At 44.2% G+C, this 17294-nt stretch overlaps 1 protein-coding gene across 2 annotated transcripts in view; it reads left to right on the forward strand.

Annotated features, from left to right (window-relative positions):
* Positions 1-17294, forward strand: part of LOC125708848 (voltage-dependent R-type calcium channel subunit alpha-1E) — a 149491-nt gene that overhangs the window by 26201 nt on the left and 105996 nt on the right. For both annotated transcript variants that reach the window (XM_048976693.1, XM_048976694.1), the window contains one exon: positions 1187-1586. In XM_048976693.1, coding sequence (XP_048832650.1) covers positions 1222-1586 — 365 coding nt within the window. In that variant the 5' untranslated portion in view covers positions 1187-1221. The remainder of the gene's footprint in view (positions 1-1186; positions 1587-17294) is intronic.

The following is a 17294-nucleotide window of genomic DNA, read 5'->3' on the forward strand; positions in this document are numbered from 1 at the left end:
TCTGTAAAGTGTGCATTTCACACGGTGTAGTAGTTTATTGGATGGTATGTTCATCCTGGAAGGACGTTTTTTCAGATAATTCAGGTCAATTTAAGTTTTTTTTTAGCCTGAAACCATGACTTCTCATAAACGAAATAAGCGCGTAAATAAAAAACATAAATTTAGCTGAGAACTGGTTTCTTGTCATTGCCCTGGGTAGTTTATTTATTTTTAATGCATTCAGAGAAATGAGAATTTTACATGGAAATACAGAAATCTCACAGCACAGTTCCTGACCCATAATTTATATTGATTGCTGCTTATTAGAACTGAAGGAAGAACTGGGTCTCTTACACAGACAATTGTGTGTGGCTGGCAGTGGGATGTGGGTAAGAGGAGGAAAATGAGAGGAAGGCAAGCGGGACCAACAGCGGTGCTCTAATCATCGTCATCGTCGCGGCAGTGGGCCGTGTCCCCACCGGGGGGCGCCCATTGCTGCCATCCTCAGCCATGTACTATATACTTCAGCTGTTTCTGTAAAAATACCCCACATTATAAACGGTTAGAGCGTACAACCATAAAATGCAGGAATAGCTTTGTGCACACGGGGTTCTCTAAGCAACTGAATAATTTAGGCTTGAGTTGGTCGGCCCTGCTGGTCTTGGGGGGGGGGGGTGTTTGCTGTTTTTGCTTAATGGCCCCAGATGGTGTTGAGCTGTTTCAGGTTGTTCCCTCTTCCAAAGCGCATGTGAGGGGTTTGCTGAGCCCCACGCGGTAGGTAGCGTGAAACACAGTCAACATCATTATCTGACATGCAGCTCGCAAAGAGTCCTTTCTCATCATGCAGTCAAATGATCCTTTTACACAAGTTTCTTTTTTAGTCGAAGTTCATTGCATGAACTGCATTCCCCTTTTTACTACATTTGGTTGTTAAAAAAAACAGTGAGGGGCTTGGAACTGTAAATTACCCTGGGTGATAGGCCCTGCTTTTCCATGACCCTGCCTAGGAGAAGCAGGCATAACAAATGGATGGATGGATGGATGGATGGATGGATAATCCTTTCTCGTTGCCGTTGAATCTGCAATGATTCTGCCAGCTCAGCCACAATGGCTGCCAGTGTACAGTGTTTTGCTTTACCAGTTATACCAAACCCACACATGATGTTTACGGATCCCCCTGTGTCTCCCTCCCCACTCTCTCCGCTAGTGTTTGCATCGCCATGCTGAAAGCCGCCCTCCACCATGTTGGAACTGGGCGTCTGTCCTGCGAGCGGACACCCCCAGTCCGAGCGCGCCGGCCCCAGAGCCCCCCCTGCGCAGCACCGTTACTTCCTGCTGCCGCCTGAGTCGGAGGGTTGGCACAAGCACCGCCTGGGCCTGGCCGAGGGCCCCTTCCCGGGCCCCCGGCTGCAGGTCCCGGACTGCCTGGGTGAGGACTGGAGAGGCCCCGGTGAGATCCTGTCCCCGGCGCCCGAGGGCGACTTCTCTGTCAGCCCAAATGCCATCAAGCGGAGACGGGGTGGCCTCATCGAGCAGCGGGACATCATCAAGGCCCACCAGGCACATAAGATACAGAACACCCCACAGGCTCGCCGCAAGGAGTGGGAGTGAGTACATCACATGGGGGGAGGGCAGGCTAAAGGGCTGACAGTGTTGCTTTCCTGCTCTGCTATCATTTTTTCAGCTCTCATCCTGAGTACACAGTTAGGGCTGCACTGCTCCAGTGCTGCTCCAGTGCAGCTCCAAGGTTGTGGGTTCAAATCCCCATATTGTGTGGGTTCCTTCTTTGCACTCTCATTTGCTCCCCCAGCCCAGAAATATTCAGCAAAGGCTGCCCTGGTTTCCCATTCTATACTCCAGCCTCCGCCCCCCCCCCACCCCTACAGGAGATCCTTCTGGAAGATGGATAAACACACAAATGCCTGCATGGATTCTACTTTTAAAATTCAAGGCTCAACAGAATTCAAGCGCTGCTGACAGAATGATTCATTCCCTCCAATGAATGAATTTAAACAAGCAAACAATTTCCCAGGTCGTTTTGCCCCCTTAGAAAACCATAACATTTCATCTATAGAAGTATTGCTTTCTCAAAACATTGATCATTGTAAAAAAAAAAGAAAGAAAAACTACCAGAAGGAAAAAACATGAACTGATGAGGCTGAGACTGTTAGTGCTGCTGCCGGATATTATGGTAACGACAGCTAAGGGAGGCCCGCTGAGGATTTCTTTCTCTAGTCATGGTTAGCTTGTTATTTTCCCCACCACAGAGATGGTGTTGGCGTGGTGTCTCCGATTAAGAAAGGAACCGTTCAGAGAAGCTGCCCAGCGACTCTGGGGGAAGCAGCGGTCACACGGAGACACTGCCACTGCTGTCATCCGGACCTCTGCCCGTCCCATGACAGTGCTGCCCGGACCCAGGCTGCGTGGGAACCTGCCGCAGAGGGTTTCCGTAGTAACGCCACTGCCATTCACATTAAGGCCGTTTCAGAAGCACTACTGTGGATGGCGTGAATTGAGCTCGGGCATCGTTTGGTTAGGCCTGGCCAGACTACGGCGCCGATGAGAATGGACGCACATCATGTGCTGCTACCACTCAGACCCAAACAATACGACAGGAAGTCAGGAAGTGATTTGACTTGCCAATGCAATTTTCTGCAAAGGTGATATACGAAACTTGGTAGGATAAGTGCAGACATCGGTCAATAGTCCCGTCAGGCTGTACTGACCTGCCAATACAGAACGTTTGCTAAGTTATGTTAGCAACACAATTAATACTATAGTCAGGGTTTAAATGGGGAACAGTCATATACTCAGTATCTTAATTAAACATGAGTTCGCTTGCATACTGTCCATCCATCCATCCATCCATCCATCCGTCTTCCTTACCTGCTTATTCAGTAGAGGGAGGGGTGAGCTTGGGGTCTGTCCCAGGCAGGGCCCTCTCCGGATAGGCTATCAATCAGCATGCCTGCTCTTAGCATAATTATTCTTCCACTGATGAAATCCAAATATTTGGAGGTACATAAAATCTGAAATAAAATATTGGAATGTGGAAAAGTATTGGCAGCATTTTACAGACTATTTGGGAATTTTAATTAAATTAAAGACAAACTGTACCTGTAAAGATATATTGTCCTATGAGCTTGACCAGGATGAACAGCTAGAAGATGGATGGATTAAATATATTAAATGTGGACAGAAAGCTCTGCATCTGTACATATGTATGTATGTATATGTATGTATATATATATATATATAGGGCTCACCCACGCCATTTTATGTTTATCTAGCATTGTATAGCATGTATAATTGGCAGCTTGAGAAAAAAGAGCATGAAATCAGCTTTCCTGTAGACGAAGCCGCACTCGTGCATCGTGCTGCGGTGTCAGTGTAGGGTAGGGTGGGGGGGCTGGCTAGGTCCCCGCGGAGCAGTGAAATGTGTGAGTATGGACTCACTAGAATGATTGGCCTCCTCTAGGAGGCCCCCTGGAGGCCATATGGATCAGTTCCTCTCTGCTCCGGAGCCCCCATGGGCCCGTGGGCACAGGGAGCAGCAGAAACAGCCAGGCGGGAGGGTGGGCGGGTGCAGGGGGGGGGGGGCTCGGCTCGCTGCGGCATCTACTCACCATTCCAACCAATCGCAGGCTGTGTATTTCAGCGTCGTGGTTACAGAGGGAATGCAGCTGCACTTTTGGGGGAGAAATTCAGCAACAAAGGAGCATTTGGAAAAGCAGCAAAGGCTTCTGTCTGTCCCTTTCCAAACTGTAAATAATTGTGATTTTTTTAAAACCATAATTTAGTGCCGATTTAAAGAAAACCTGGAGAATATTTTGCTAGAGGACTTTTAAAACCCTGTAAACCAAACTGGTGATGTTGTAGACCGGAGAAATCCTTACTGTCATATGAAATTGGCTGCATGCTCTACCTTTCACATTGATTTACCGTGATTTTAGTCAGTAGCTGCAATGTTCATCCAATAGTTTTCCTCATTAATCTCCGATTTGAATGTGCTTCCTGCGGTTACGTCAAGAAGCAAATTTCCGTGCTGACATGGTTCTCCAGCAGAGATTGGCGTTAAATGGCTTTGCCAGGTGACAGTGACAGTACTGGGGCGATTCACTAGAATGGCGTTGCTTTGGCACGTGTGAGGGAGCCCACACAGACCTTCGAGGAAGCGCGCTAACTCCAAACGGGCAGCACCAGCGGGCGCTGCCAGGCAATACCACTACTCTGTAAGCTCCATAATGCATCTGCAATATTTCTGTGAATTATTTTTACTGTCTGCAATGCGATCTTTCCTCCCCTTGTTTGCACTGCTTCCTCTGGGTGCTTCAGTTTCCGCCCACAGTCCAGACTGCGTGTTAGAAGAATTGGTGTCACTTAATTGCCCTTTGCGTGCTGTTGTCGGTAAGCGTGTGCCCTGCACTGGGCTGGTGTCCTGCTGAGGATGTTCCCCTGCCTGGGCCGCCTGGGGCAGGCTGGGCTACAGACTGCGGAAGATGGAAAATCAGGGTCCTCTATGGCCATCAGTGACCCCACCTGCTGCTGCCACCTCACCACGTTAACTTGCGTTTCATGTGTACAGCTTCCCTATTTGCACCTTATGCAGAAAGATACGCAGGCTATTGTTAGTAATTATAACTGTGAAATCCAGAGTGACAAGCCAGACAATCACTGGGCACTATTAAAAAAAATAATAAATGAACAAAATAAAAAATTTCTGTGACAGCACTGATTAGGTACTTTCATTTTTATTTGCAGTTTTGGGAACAAAAGCTGTGGACATTTGTCCCGTTGATTCTTTTGTTTGCTTAATAAGGGCCCTGCCTGCTTCTAAAAACTCCTCGACTGCTGCATTAATGAGTCTTGGGAATTTACAAATCACTGTGAATGGGTGTCGCTCCCACTGGTATGAAATGGTTCCATTGCATTGGGATAGAAATATGATTAATATGATTGCTTTGAGGGGCGGCATGGTGGTGCAGTGATTAGCACTGTTGCCTCACACCTCTGGGACCCGGGTTCGAGTCTCCGCCTGGGTCCAAAAGCATACTGAGGCTAATGGTAGATACTAAATTGCCTGTAGGAGTGCATATGTGTGTGGCTGGTGTGCGAGTGTGCCCTGTGCTGGGCTGCCCCTCGTCCTGGGTTGTTCCCTGCCTCGCGCCCATTGCTTCCGGGATAGGCTCCGGACCCCCCCATGACCCAGTAGGATAAGCAGGTTGGAAAATGGATGGATGGATGGATGATTGCTTTGAATAGCCTTATATTGCTGTGCGATGATCTTACAATATAAGGGGCTGATAGGAGTTAAATGACAATGCAACATTGCACAGAAGGCCAAACCAAAGTCACAGGACCCACTCACCACAGTGAATCAGGCACTCGGACCTGTGGGCTCGTTTAGGTGTGCGTCACGCGTGCGCTTGCTCGTCGCGAACGACGCGAAGGACAGGATGACTCACCTGACAAAAGGAATTGTGTCTGATCTGCAGTTACCCCCCCTGTGTGTGTTTGGCATCTCCCTCCTCACAAAAGGGGATTTTTAGGTGTAATAAGGGATTTATGTACTACAGAGACAGTATTTTTTTTCTCACAAGTTCTCAATAGACTCAAGCTATACTTTGCGGTCAGTTAACTCACAGTCAGCCACATGTTTTTGTTGCTTGAATAATAATGCAATTATGGTCTAGGAGTATGTGCTTCATATACTGTTTCCCCCTGGTGCGGATGCCTCTTCCTGCGACATTAGACCACTGGTGAAACAGCAGCAGGTTAGAGAGACTTTGTACATCGTCATCCTGCCAAAAGTGTCCAATAATCAATGTCATTGGAACCCTTTATCCATGGACGTTTTATGCTGCCTACAGTTTTAATCACGACTGTAAACATGATGAGTAATTGCTTAATCGACCACTTCTGCACACAAACACCTGCTTTCAACATATCGGTTTGCTAATGTGCTTTCTTTATTTTTAATTTTACAAAACTTAAAAAATACCATTTTTATCAGTTTCAAGTGCTCCTTAATGCTTTCAATAATACATACAAATTTTGCAACCCTTGTCCATTGTTTGATAAACTGCCTAGGAGTGTTAGTGCCTTATGATTTGAGAGAAGTGTTGAATGCGGATTACAGAAGTACTCAACTTCAAATTAGGCAGCAGCCACATCTGACATAAAATGTCAGTACCTGACAATTTGTCAGTTGCGTGTAAAGAATAAAATTACACACAACTTGACACTTTCTTTATGTTGTTGATTGGACAGCAGCTGAAGCAGAATTTGTAATGCTTGTGACCAGTTTAAAATGGAAAAAGCTAATTGTTAAGGTATTTTATATTTAAGCTAAACTGGACCATCTTTAATGGTTGGTTTTAGTTAATTAGGCAATTTGCCAAAGAACCAAATGCACATTTGTCAGATGTTTGGACACGGCAAGCCTACAAGCCTACTAGAGTGTTGCAACTCATGACTTGGCCAGCTGATCTTACTACAGTAGAAATGGTTTTGGAGGAGTTTGACCAGAAAGTGAAGGCAAAGCAGCCAATGAGAGCTCACCATACATGTGGGACCTCCTTCAGGACAGCTGGAAAAGCATCCCAGGAGGCCACCTCATGGAACTGGTGTAGAGGAGACAGTAGGGGCAGCCAGTCCCAGGAGCCATTGGGATTAGGGGCCTTGATCAAGGGCCAACACAGGGATTTAACCCAACAACCTTCTGAGTTCTCATCCACAGAGCTGGCCCCATAAGCAAATTATATATATTTTTTTTAATACTTTTTTGGTCAGTGTATAATTCCATTTATGTTATTTTATTGTTTTAATGTCTTTAAAATTATTCTAAAATAGTGCAAATAAACATTTTATGGGTAGGTGTGGCCAAACTTTTGACTGGTACCGTACAGTACAGAATAAGTAAAACCTAAGCATGACAGCCTGCTTGAATTTTACACAAATAAAGCTTTTATTATAGTCTGAGCAAACATATTAAGATTTTTTGTAATTTGAACATACAACTAATGGCTGAGGATGAGGACAGCAGTATTTTAATGAGGAAACTGCCTGAAAGCTGTAGATATCTTGATGACCTCACCGTTTCATGACCTGCTCGTACTGTACAAACCTCCTGTGTGCCACACCCCCTCATTAACCTCATGTGAATTCCTGATTGTTCCCGGCTGTTTGATGTCAGTTCCGGCTTGTCCTGTGCATTTCAGTCCGCGTTCGAGTACCTTTCCCTAGGTCTGTCATTAACGTTGCCTGTGACTTCTGTCTGTGTTTAGTGTTAGTAATAAACCCTATTTGCCTGCATCTACGGCTCCCTTTGCCTGCTTGTCCCGAACTCTCCGTGACACACAGTGCATTCACCTTTCCCTTTACTTTAATTTTGATTTTTAATCCCCTTACTTTCATTTTAATTTTTGTATCTGTCCTTTGCCATTTACTTCCTTGATATTGACCTGCCTCTGTAACCATTCCCATATGAGCTCAGCCCGCTGCAGCTGTCTGTCTATTCATTCCACAATTCATTCGCTGTCTCTATCTCCTCCTGAGTATCTCCCTCCCCGAAAAAAAATCTGCCAATTACATCTCTGGCAACAAACTGCTAAAACAATTCATTCACAATCCATGAAGACAGCCCCGGAGCCTCCTCATATTTCACCCTTTTATAAAGACGGACATCTTTGGACTGTTTGTAATATCCGTTGTTATCCTCAGGATTTGAAAAAAACGAACAAAACTGAACTGGGATCAGTATTTTTTTTTTCCCCGCTCACTTGCTGCATACTCTGATGACTAATCTTTTGTTGTAGTACTGCAGATGTTCCAAAGGGTCCTAGCAAAGAACAAATAAGCAAACAAATACATTAATAAGGTGTTAGAAATAGATTACATAATAGTAAGTTTTAATCTGTGGCACTGCAGTATGTGGAATAAAAAACATTTTTTTTTATTTGTTGTTTGAACGTAAATAACAGACGATTATCATAACTGGTACATTTGAAAAACATTGTAAAATTTCAATGCTTTACGGTACATTTACAGTTTGATTTACGTATATTTAGTGGATCCTTTTGTCCAAAGCAGCATATAAGGGAAGTAAGTGGTAGATCATAAACATACAGCTGTGAAAGAACCAACATGAGCGCCGAGTGCTGATAGGCTGAGCTTCTGATGAGGGGCCAGTAAATAGTTCACGATAGTTATGGGAACACAGGCTACAGAAGATTCTGTTTAGAGCTTAACTTCAGAAAACACATACAGATAAATTACCCCGTGAGAATATAGTAAGAGGTGAAGTACACAAACAGAGCAGGAGGAACCAAGCAGGAGACAGTGAGATGGTGATGCTCAATAATGGGATGAAGTTATTTGAAGTGCATCAAGAGAAGATAGATCTTAAGACGTTTCTTGAAGGTTGTGAGGGACTCTGCAGACCAGATGCTGCTGGGTGTCTCGGTCCCCCATCCAGGAAGCATACTGGAAAAACGTCTAGGGTGAAACTTGTTTTCATGCAATGGAAGGATCAGGGACTTACTGGGATGGTGGGGTGGAATGTAGGTCCCGATGGTTCGAGGTGCTCGGCATCAGGGATTTGAACTAGATGTGAACATCTGTATGGAGAGAGAAGGAGCGGTATAACATGAGAGCGGAATTTTGTATAATATGCAGTGGTTTCATAGCACATACTGGCAGCCCTATCAGTAATGAGTTACAGTAATTCAGTCGTGAGATGACAAGCGCCTGGATTAGGAACTGAGCTGCATTTTCTGACAAATAAGCTGTTAATGGCGTTACACCAAGAAAATCTACAAGAGATCAGGAGGTAGCTGCTTTGTGGTCAGGAGACAAGGTCAAAGATGCAAGCTTGACGGTGATGTCATGAAGAATGGTTGGGGGGGGGGGCGGGGGGGTGGGACTCAAGGAGCTTGGTCTCTGAATGGTCCAGCGGGAGGTGGCCATCCTTAATCAGATGTGCGATGTCGCCTTTGCTTGCTATAGATTTCAGCCCTGTTCCTTAGGGTGTGAGACAGGACGTCATACAGGGTGTTGCGACTGGATTATGCTATTGTCAGGCAAGTTTGCTCCTCCGCCTATGAATCGCAGGCACTGGAAACGGCAGCATCAGGCATCTTGTGTGACACATGGAACTGATCTAATTAAACTGGATCCAGATGTTTGCTGGGCAGCAGAAGAAACCACTGAACTGAAAGTAGAACAACATAAAACTGCAAAAGTTGCTATCTTTGCACTGATGACTGGATGGTTGAGTAAAAATGGTTGCTGCAGTGGAGGGGGGGGGGGGGCATGGTGTCACAGTGGGTGTTTCATACTTGAACCCTCTGTGCATGGAGTTTGCATACTCTATCCACATTCGGTGCTCCAAAGTCACATTGTTTCGTACTTTGGGTGTCTGTCCCCATGGTGCCCTGGGCTCTTCCAAGCTCACTGTAACCCTGCTTTTAGTGCTTATAGAATATGGGCAGATGAAATACTGCCAGCTTCACTTTATGCTGTGAGTAATTATAGTGCATAAAGAGCAGAGGTGGAGATTTCAGGTCCAGAGAGGACAAATCCAGACCGAGATTTTGTTTCCCAACCAGCTGAGTACTCTGTGACTCTTTATACTCAACTTGTTGCTTGAAACAAAATCTTGGTCTGGATTTGTACCTGAAATCTCCACATCTGCAGTACTCCAACAAAAGATCAGTCAACCCACTAGTCCCAGATTTGTCCTCTCTGGACCTGAAATCTCCACCTCTGATACAGTGATGTCATTGGAGGAGCCCAGAGGTAAAATTATCAGAGAACAATCAAACATAAAACAATTATCACAAAAGCTGTGACTGTGTTAAGTTAATAAAGTAATAATAATGAAAGTAAAACAATTCCCTTAAGGAAAAAACCACAGTTAATTCTGCTTCGACCCCTAATAATAGGACCTTTCTGTAAACAATCTCTGACCATGAAATACGCAGGTAATTCACTTACAGCTCAGCAGTGGGATCAATAGTTTTTTTTCGCACCACAAGTGTAACGTTTTCTTCAGGCTTCACGTGCTTGTTGTTTGTGGGCGTATACCCAGTCACCTTGGGCCACTTCGGATTGGTAAACATGACTGACATGCGAGAAGCACGGCACTTCTCATTGGTTAGAATGACTGTCACATAAGGAGCCAGCATGAATTTTGTAAAACTTTTCTCAGGGCAGTTTTAAACCCTGGGGGTAGGGGCATTGCTACTGATTTTGGGCCCCATGAAAGCATATCATATTGGGTTCCCCAGTCCAGAACAATCCAACTATTTTCCAAATTTTTAGGGCCCCTGTATCTCCAGGGCCCTTGGAATCACCCTGACTCCCCCCCCCCACATGATGGCGCCCCTGCCTGAGTGAGACGCTGTATAATGCACATCCTAAATCACAGCATTTGCGATTTGCTAATGGCGTTGTTTCAAATCGCGATTTCGATTTGAAATCGACAAATCATTTAGCCCTAGTCATGCCCATAGAAATGATTAGAGTCCCCACAATGATATGAACAGTGGAGAAGTACCTGTTTGCGTGTGTACCTCTCTGTCTGTGTGTGCGCTAGACAGAATGTTACTGCCAGTGAGCATCACACAATTTCAGTATTATCTGAAATAGACGATGATTTTCTGGGTAGTCCCTTTGTGTAGTGTTAATAGGGAGAAGATGAAATAAAACTTTTTTTTAATATTGTTTTTGTTTGAAGACAGTTATTTTTCAGTAATTTTGGCAAGAGGCAGAAGCCAGATGGAAATATGATACATCGTTTCATGGGTCTGATTTGGGAGCCGTACGGAACTGTTTCTACACTCACCGGTACTTGTTTCCACAGATGAACTAAAAGAAACACAGTGGAAAGCAGTGGCTGATTGGTGGAGGGTGGATCAGCTGACCAAGGTTTTTCCCGCCACTCCATCATTTCCACAAGTATTGGTATGGAATCGGAATGCTGTGTTTTGTTTCAGCATATAATCTCGACTGTGTATCAGATACTTACGTGCATTTCGTGTAACGATAACGTGTGCATGTGCAGGCAGATATAAAGACACACGCAGGCTATCGAAATCTTTGTTTAGTCTTCATACATCTGATTTGAGTCTCCTGTGAGACACACATACACAGGTGAGAGCCGTTTATGTAGAGTCCCTGGATAAGTTTTCAGGGCTGAGGGCCCAACACCAGTCACAGGGTCCCAATCTGGGTCGGGCCTACCTTTTTAGGATGAGCATGGTTTCCAGAAGCCTCTGATCCGGATGATGATCCGGTCTGGTTCTGTGGTCTCTCTTTAAATATGAAGTGATTTGGAGTTTTAGTACCTCAGGGGCTTCAGATGAAGGTGTTTATTGCAGACGTCTGACATGGGAGTTCAGACACTAGATAGGGTGCGATATCTGGGATCAGTGCTTTACATTTAGGATGAATACATGGAAACATACGTTGGTTGGAGACTCTGAGTCTATATTCTTAGGGATTGCATATCAGGTAATTAAACGCCACACGTGCATTGGAAAACTGTATTTATAGTCATACCCCTCATTTTCTTTAATCACAAAACTGTAGCTTGAATTGCAATCGAATCCAGTAAAACTGGACACTGCAGAAATACAAGCATTCTAAAATATTTTACTTCATTCATTTTAACACAACAGAAAGTTTAATTCATAAAACAAATGCCACTTAAGCACTCATTTCATGTATTTAAAACCTGTTACTTGCAAAAAAAGAAAATAGCCCCGGAATCTTAATGAAACCCATGAAACCTTCATATCAATTAGCATTTATAGATATTTATAAAAATAGATTCTTCTTTCAGTGCTGATGGCTGCTTCAATGAGTGGAGATTCACTGCACTTCGGAGGTGTGAGGACTTACATCCAAGAACCGCACAGGGCCTAGAGAGGAACTCTCACTCCTGCAGACAGCCTATTGTGGTTCACCCAGGTGTTTTTCAGGCAGACGGAAAACGTACTATTCCTGCCGCTGTCTGACAGATTTGATCTCTCAGGGGACAGTTAGTGCCAGTTTGGGGACCACGGTAAAAGAATTACACCTATAGATAAAATGCATATCTGACTTTGCCAAACTAGCTTCTTTTAGAAATGATAATTCTGGTTTTATTAATTAATAACAACAATCAGCTGAACTTTAACTGATTCATAAAGCTAATGTAACACCAAAGGAAACCATAATCACCGATCACTGTGGATGAAATTCTATATTTTCCAGTGTTATGGCTGTGAGTGGGTCATAATCACTCACAGAGAGTAAGATGAAGGTATTCCACCAGGAAAATGATCCATCCATCCATACATTTTCCAAACCGCTTATCCTACTGGGTCGCGGGGGGTCCGGAGCCTATCCCGGAAGCAATGGGCACGAGGCAGGGAACAACCCAGGATGGGGGGGCAGCCCCAGGAAAATGATATTTAATAGAATTGTAATCTACCCAGTGCCACATGCCAGATAGGAGACGAAAGCAAGATTAAGGGGAAACATATGAACAGTATTTAAATCGGAGGAACCCGGCTAAGAAACAAAGGGGATCACACAGGATCAAAACCGCTAAACTTGAGGAACAGATTTGACCATGGACTGAGCAGGGAGCAACATCAATGACAGAACTAAGGAAGACAAGACTGCCAGGCAGTTATGCACTGGGTTAACGAGGGGTTAAACAGCAGGAAGCTAGAGTGAGTTAACAAGGGGCAGGAAGAGGAGGAGAGACAAACACAGAACAGGCGTGGCTTGTTAGAGCCCTGCTAGAGAGACAGGGGAGGGGCAAGTAAACGGGAGAGTAAACAGGACGTGACACCCAGAATAGGGCCAGGAACATTTTTATTGAATTTCTGTGTCCTCGTGCATTTTCTGTAGTTTTTCAACTTTTTCTTCAGTCTGTGCTAAACTCAGACTGGGGTCATCACTTGTTGTTTCTGTATTTGCAAAGCAATCTTCTTGCAGTATGAATGAAGAATCTTTTAATTGTGCAAAGAGGAGGGGAGTATCCAAGAATGAAAAATAAATCAGGTTGTACAATATAGGATAATGCAAAAACATTTTCAAACAAGCTGTAGCCTCAGATCACAGCCCCCCCCCCCCCCCCCCATAAAAAGGAAATACAGTTACATTGAATTTACCCAGTCTACAAATTGGCCATCTTTGGGATTAAACCTTTCTGTAGACAGAATGTACTGCTACCTGTGGTTTGAGTTCAATAAATGATTTGTTTTTTTTTTTTTTTACATTTAATACAGAATACAAACTTACCGTGAATAATCTTTCGCAAATTGTGCCTGCACAGATGTAATTTGTAAAGTCCGTGACAGTCCTTGTAAATTTCATTTAGCGTCTTATATTTTACCTTATGTTCCATGGAAGTTTAATAAATCAGGTATGGATTATTGCCCTTTGCTTAAAGGAGGGTGTCAGAGGATATGAATATTAGATGATTGGTTTGGAAGCCTTTTTTCATGCTGTCCTGTCGTCCTGTGAGAAATGGCCTGAAATTCAAGCCAGGAGTTGCTTCTCTCCGCTGTTCATTGCAGTCGCTGATGTCCTCATGCTGGTTCAGTAGTGTGCGGACAGTACGGTGACATTCAGGAGTCCTGCAAGAGGGACAAGGCTCCTGCTAGGCTCCGACAGAAACGTCCCAGTCTGCTCTCCTGTATTCATGCTATACTGTGCTGCATGTGTATTTATTCATGCCCAGCTTTGTCCATGTTTTATTATTTAACATATTTATTATTTGATAATTGTATTTATGGTTCCTAGCACTGCGTGGCTGAAGGCAATGGGAAACATGGGGATGTTAGCCACTCCTATTGTAAAGGTCATCATGTCTTCAGTCATGTCCACCAGTGAAGCTTTGCTTTATTGCTGATATTAATCTGCACTGATGACCTCTGCTGAAGCTCTTCGTGATTCTCATCGGTTGGATGCATTTCCCTGCTCAAGTGCCCAGGGCCTCCTTCACCTCGCCGTGGAACAGATGTCAGACATATTTCGGGATCTTACTGCGGAGGGACTTGGGCTGGGAGAGGGACTGTACTTTAGGGTGACTGGAAGCTTGTGATCCTGTGCTCACTGGCTCATTATCTCAGATTCTTAAGAGGCTGAGAGAATGGGAAGGTGCACAGGACACGACTGAATTACACTGAGTCTCGGTGATACATGCTATGAACTCTCATTCCAGTTTGTACCTTTCCTTGTCCCTTGGGCTGTACCTCACTATTCTGTACCTATAAAGGTACAGAAATGGACTCCCCAAGGTACAAGCAACATTAATGTACCCTCAATGGTGCAAAAATGTTCCTCAGAGTCCATTTCTTTACTTTAAAAGCTACAATTATCTACAGCTAAGGGTGGCAGACCCTTGAGGTACAAATCAGTACTGAGCGTGAAGAACAGAGACTCATGAAAAGACCTTGGGAGGAACAGTACTGACATAATCAACAGCCATTTATTTCGTGTGCAAATATGTCTTGGAAGTAACAAGAGGAAACACATATTAACATCACTGCCTTCCCCAGTCGTTAATTTATTGAGAGAAATATCTTATAAATTAATTATGGATTTCTTGGATACAAGCTCAGAGTCTATAGTAATTCCACTAACGTTATGTTTTATTACAATTTAAGGACTCTCCTCCTCTGTTTACACATATTTGTCTTTCTGTCACTTGGTTTACGCGGCTTTGGCACTCTGTAGGTGGGTTGTCACAGCTCTCCTTTCCTACACTCCTTTCCGGAGAGTCTGCATGTCTTCTGTGCTGCTAAAGTGTCGTTTACAGTAGTATTACTCAGAAAGGAGGCCAGATCCATAAAATCAAAATACCTGAAACCTCAAAACATTCCATCTCCCTCTTCTCTCCTCTGCAGTCTCCATGTTTAAGTATAAGTTTTTTTTTGGGAATTTGAAGAAGACATTTAATAAGGTCTGCAATTAAGTACTGCAGTGTGCATGACTCCGATGGCCAGATTGTGTCATAAAGAATGGGGCAGAGTCCAGATGTTCAGAAATCTGTCACATAAACATGCTGGAAGGCAAATAAATCAATTTGTCCTCGAGCGGAACCATATGCTGCTTAGTGCTAATTGGTATTTATCTGAGGAACTTTCCCTGCTGACGGTTTGTGGTTCTAGCAAATTTGCAGTTTCTGTTCCTTTCATGTGAATTTCTCCATTTCTCCCCGGTCACTATTTTGCCACATACTTTGATCCATATCACCGTTTGACTTTTAAGACCGAAATCATTTTTCACAACAACGCCGGAACGTTCTGGAGCCTCAGTACGTTCTTATGAAATGTTCTGTTTATTACATTTTTTTGGAAGACGTAACAACCTTGAGCGAACTGTATTGTGCTGTTTTTGCGAACCGCTTCGCTCTGCTCTAATGTAAAGATGAGCTTTCTCTTCAGCCTTTGCTGCAGCATCGCCGACCTGAATGTTCAGAGCGGATTTAAATATCAAAGGTAAAACCATGTTCTTTGCTGGTGTAATAGCAGAAAAATGATGTCTTTGTTCAGTGACCTTTCATGGGGGTAAAAAACAAAAAATGAATGAATGATCTGCCACATACAAATAGCCCAGCATATAATATTTAAATAAAAACACAAATGGATAGAGCTGAATAAACTAATTTTATTTTTTGTTAACACTTTTTATGAAGCACAGATGTAAGACTTTGTCCATCCTTCCACATATCCAGTACCAGGTCACGGTCAGCCCGATCTCTATTCCAGGCATGAGGGCATGAGGCTGCGGTACCGCTGGGCAGGATGCCAGTCCATCGCGGGGCACATACTCGCTATAGCACGGCGGCACGTTATTGCGTCCTGATATGTGCACCTGCGCGATAAAAGCAAGGGCTCTAGCTGACGGACATGAAAATTAGCCCGGATGACGGCTTTTCCATACTATACGGACATTTACTTAGACCGACAATATAATTGATATTGACATATGGTGTGATATCGTGCAACCCTGCAGGGAACCCATGTAACATGGGCAAAACGTGCAAAAACCACATACCCAGCCAGGGCTCTCAAGTTTCATCAAGAGTTTGGAGTGAGATTACATCTGTTAGGGGCGGAGCCTGTGTCTCATGGTCAATGCGTGATGTTTTAGAGCCCTGCTCATCGCATTCATCAGATCTTACTCTGCCTCTTCCACCTTGTCTGCACTCTGTTTGTGCGCATCCATGTAATAACGTGCGTGCAGTGGGATCACATGTAACTTATGTTGGAATTTACCCAGAAACAACAAATGCTATCTTCTGATTGGCTGGTAGGTGGCTATTAATTCTGTATAACTCGGGACAGTTATTAAATTGGTGGAAAACTCCACTCTGTATACCTGAGCATTGTCCATTAATTCTACGTAACGGGACCCCCTGGTGGGTGTTATCTCTTGCTTCTCAGCATGAGAAAGTGTGGCGTGTGAACTGGTTGAAATGCACGTGTCTCACGGTCAGGGCAGGAGTCATGCCAGGGCAGAGAAGGGGTTTGAATCCCTAACTCAGGACCTGCTGCTCCTTCAGGCGGCAGCTGCTACCTCCAAAGCTTAGTGCAGAAATTACAAATTTGAAATGTGGAAGTTTCATTCAGCTTGAGGAATTTGGGGCCGAATCTGAGCAAATCCCGAATTGTGTGTTCAGCCTAGCTGTACTCTCAGTTTGAGCTAGTCTCTGGGCCCGGATATCTTAAGATTAATCTTGAGTAACTCAAACAGTGGGGAATTATGTGGAGGAATCAAACTAGAGTGTGATTACTTTTCCTGAATAGGAAATCTGTCTTGCTGGCTCTCCAAATAGTGCGAGAACTACTCAGAGTAATTGCTCACCCTCAGTGAGTAATTTATCTTTGGGGAGCTGATGAAAGGCGCACACACAGGCTCTTCGGCGTGTGGTCGTACTTCTGCCTCTAAGGCGCCCTCTTGTGGAATTTCTGATATTATTGTGGAACTGATATTAGCGCTGCCAAGAGACGAGCTGAAATGAGATGCGGGTCTTGTTTTCGTGTTTATTTCCCGTTTTTAAATGCAAAGGGCTTTAGTAAGGAGAGACAGTGTTTTAACACGGACCTGTCCCAGAACTTTTAACTGTTCCGACTGTCATATATTATTATTAATAATAATATAAACAACTTTCAATAACCGTTCATTAAATAATAGTGTGTGTGTCACGTCTGGGAACCAGGAAAGAGTGACGATCCAGGCAGCGGCGTTGGTTTTTGCAAAAGGACGTTTTATTAATGCTGGTAGAGACTAGAAAGAGTCTTACAAACCGT

Source organism: Brienomyrus brachyistius, chromosome 15 (assembly GCF_023856365.1).
Source record: "Brienomyrus brachyistius isolate T26 chromosome 15, BBRACH_0.4, whole genome shotgun sequence".
Lineage (NCBI taxonomy): Eukaryota > Metazoa > Chordata > Actinopteri > Osteoglossiformes > Mormyridae > Brienomyrus > Brienomyrus brachyistius.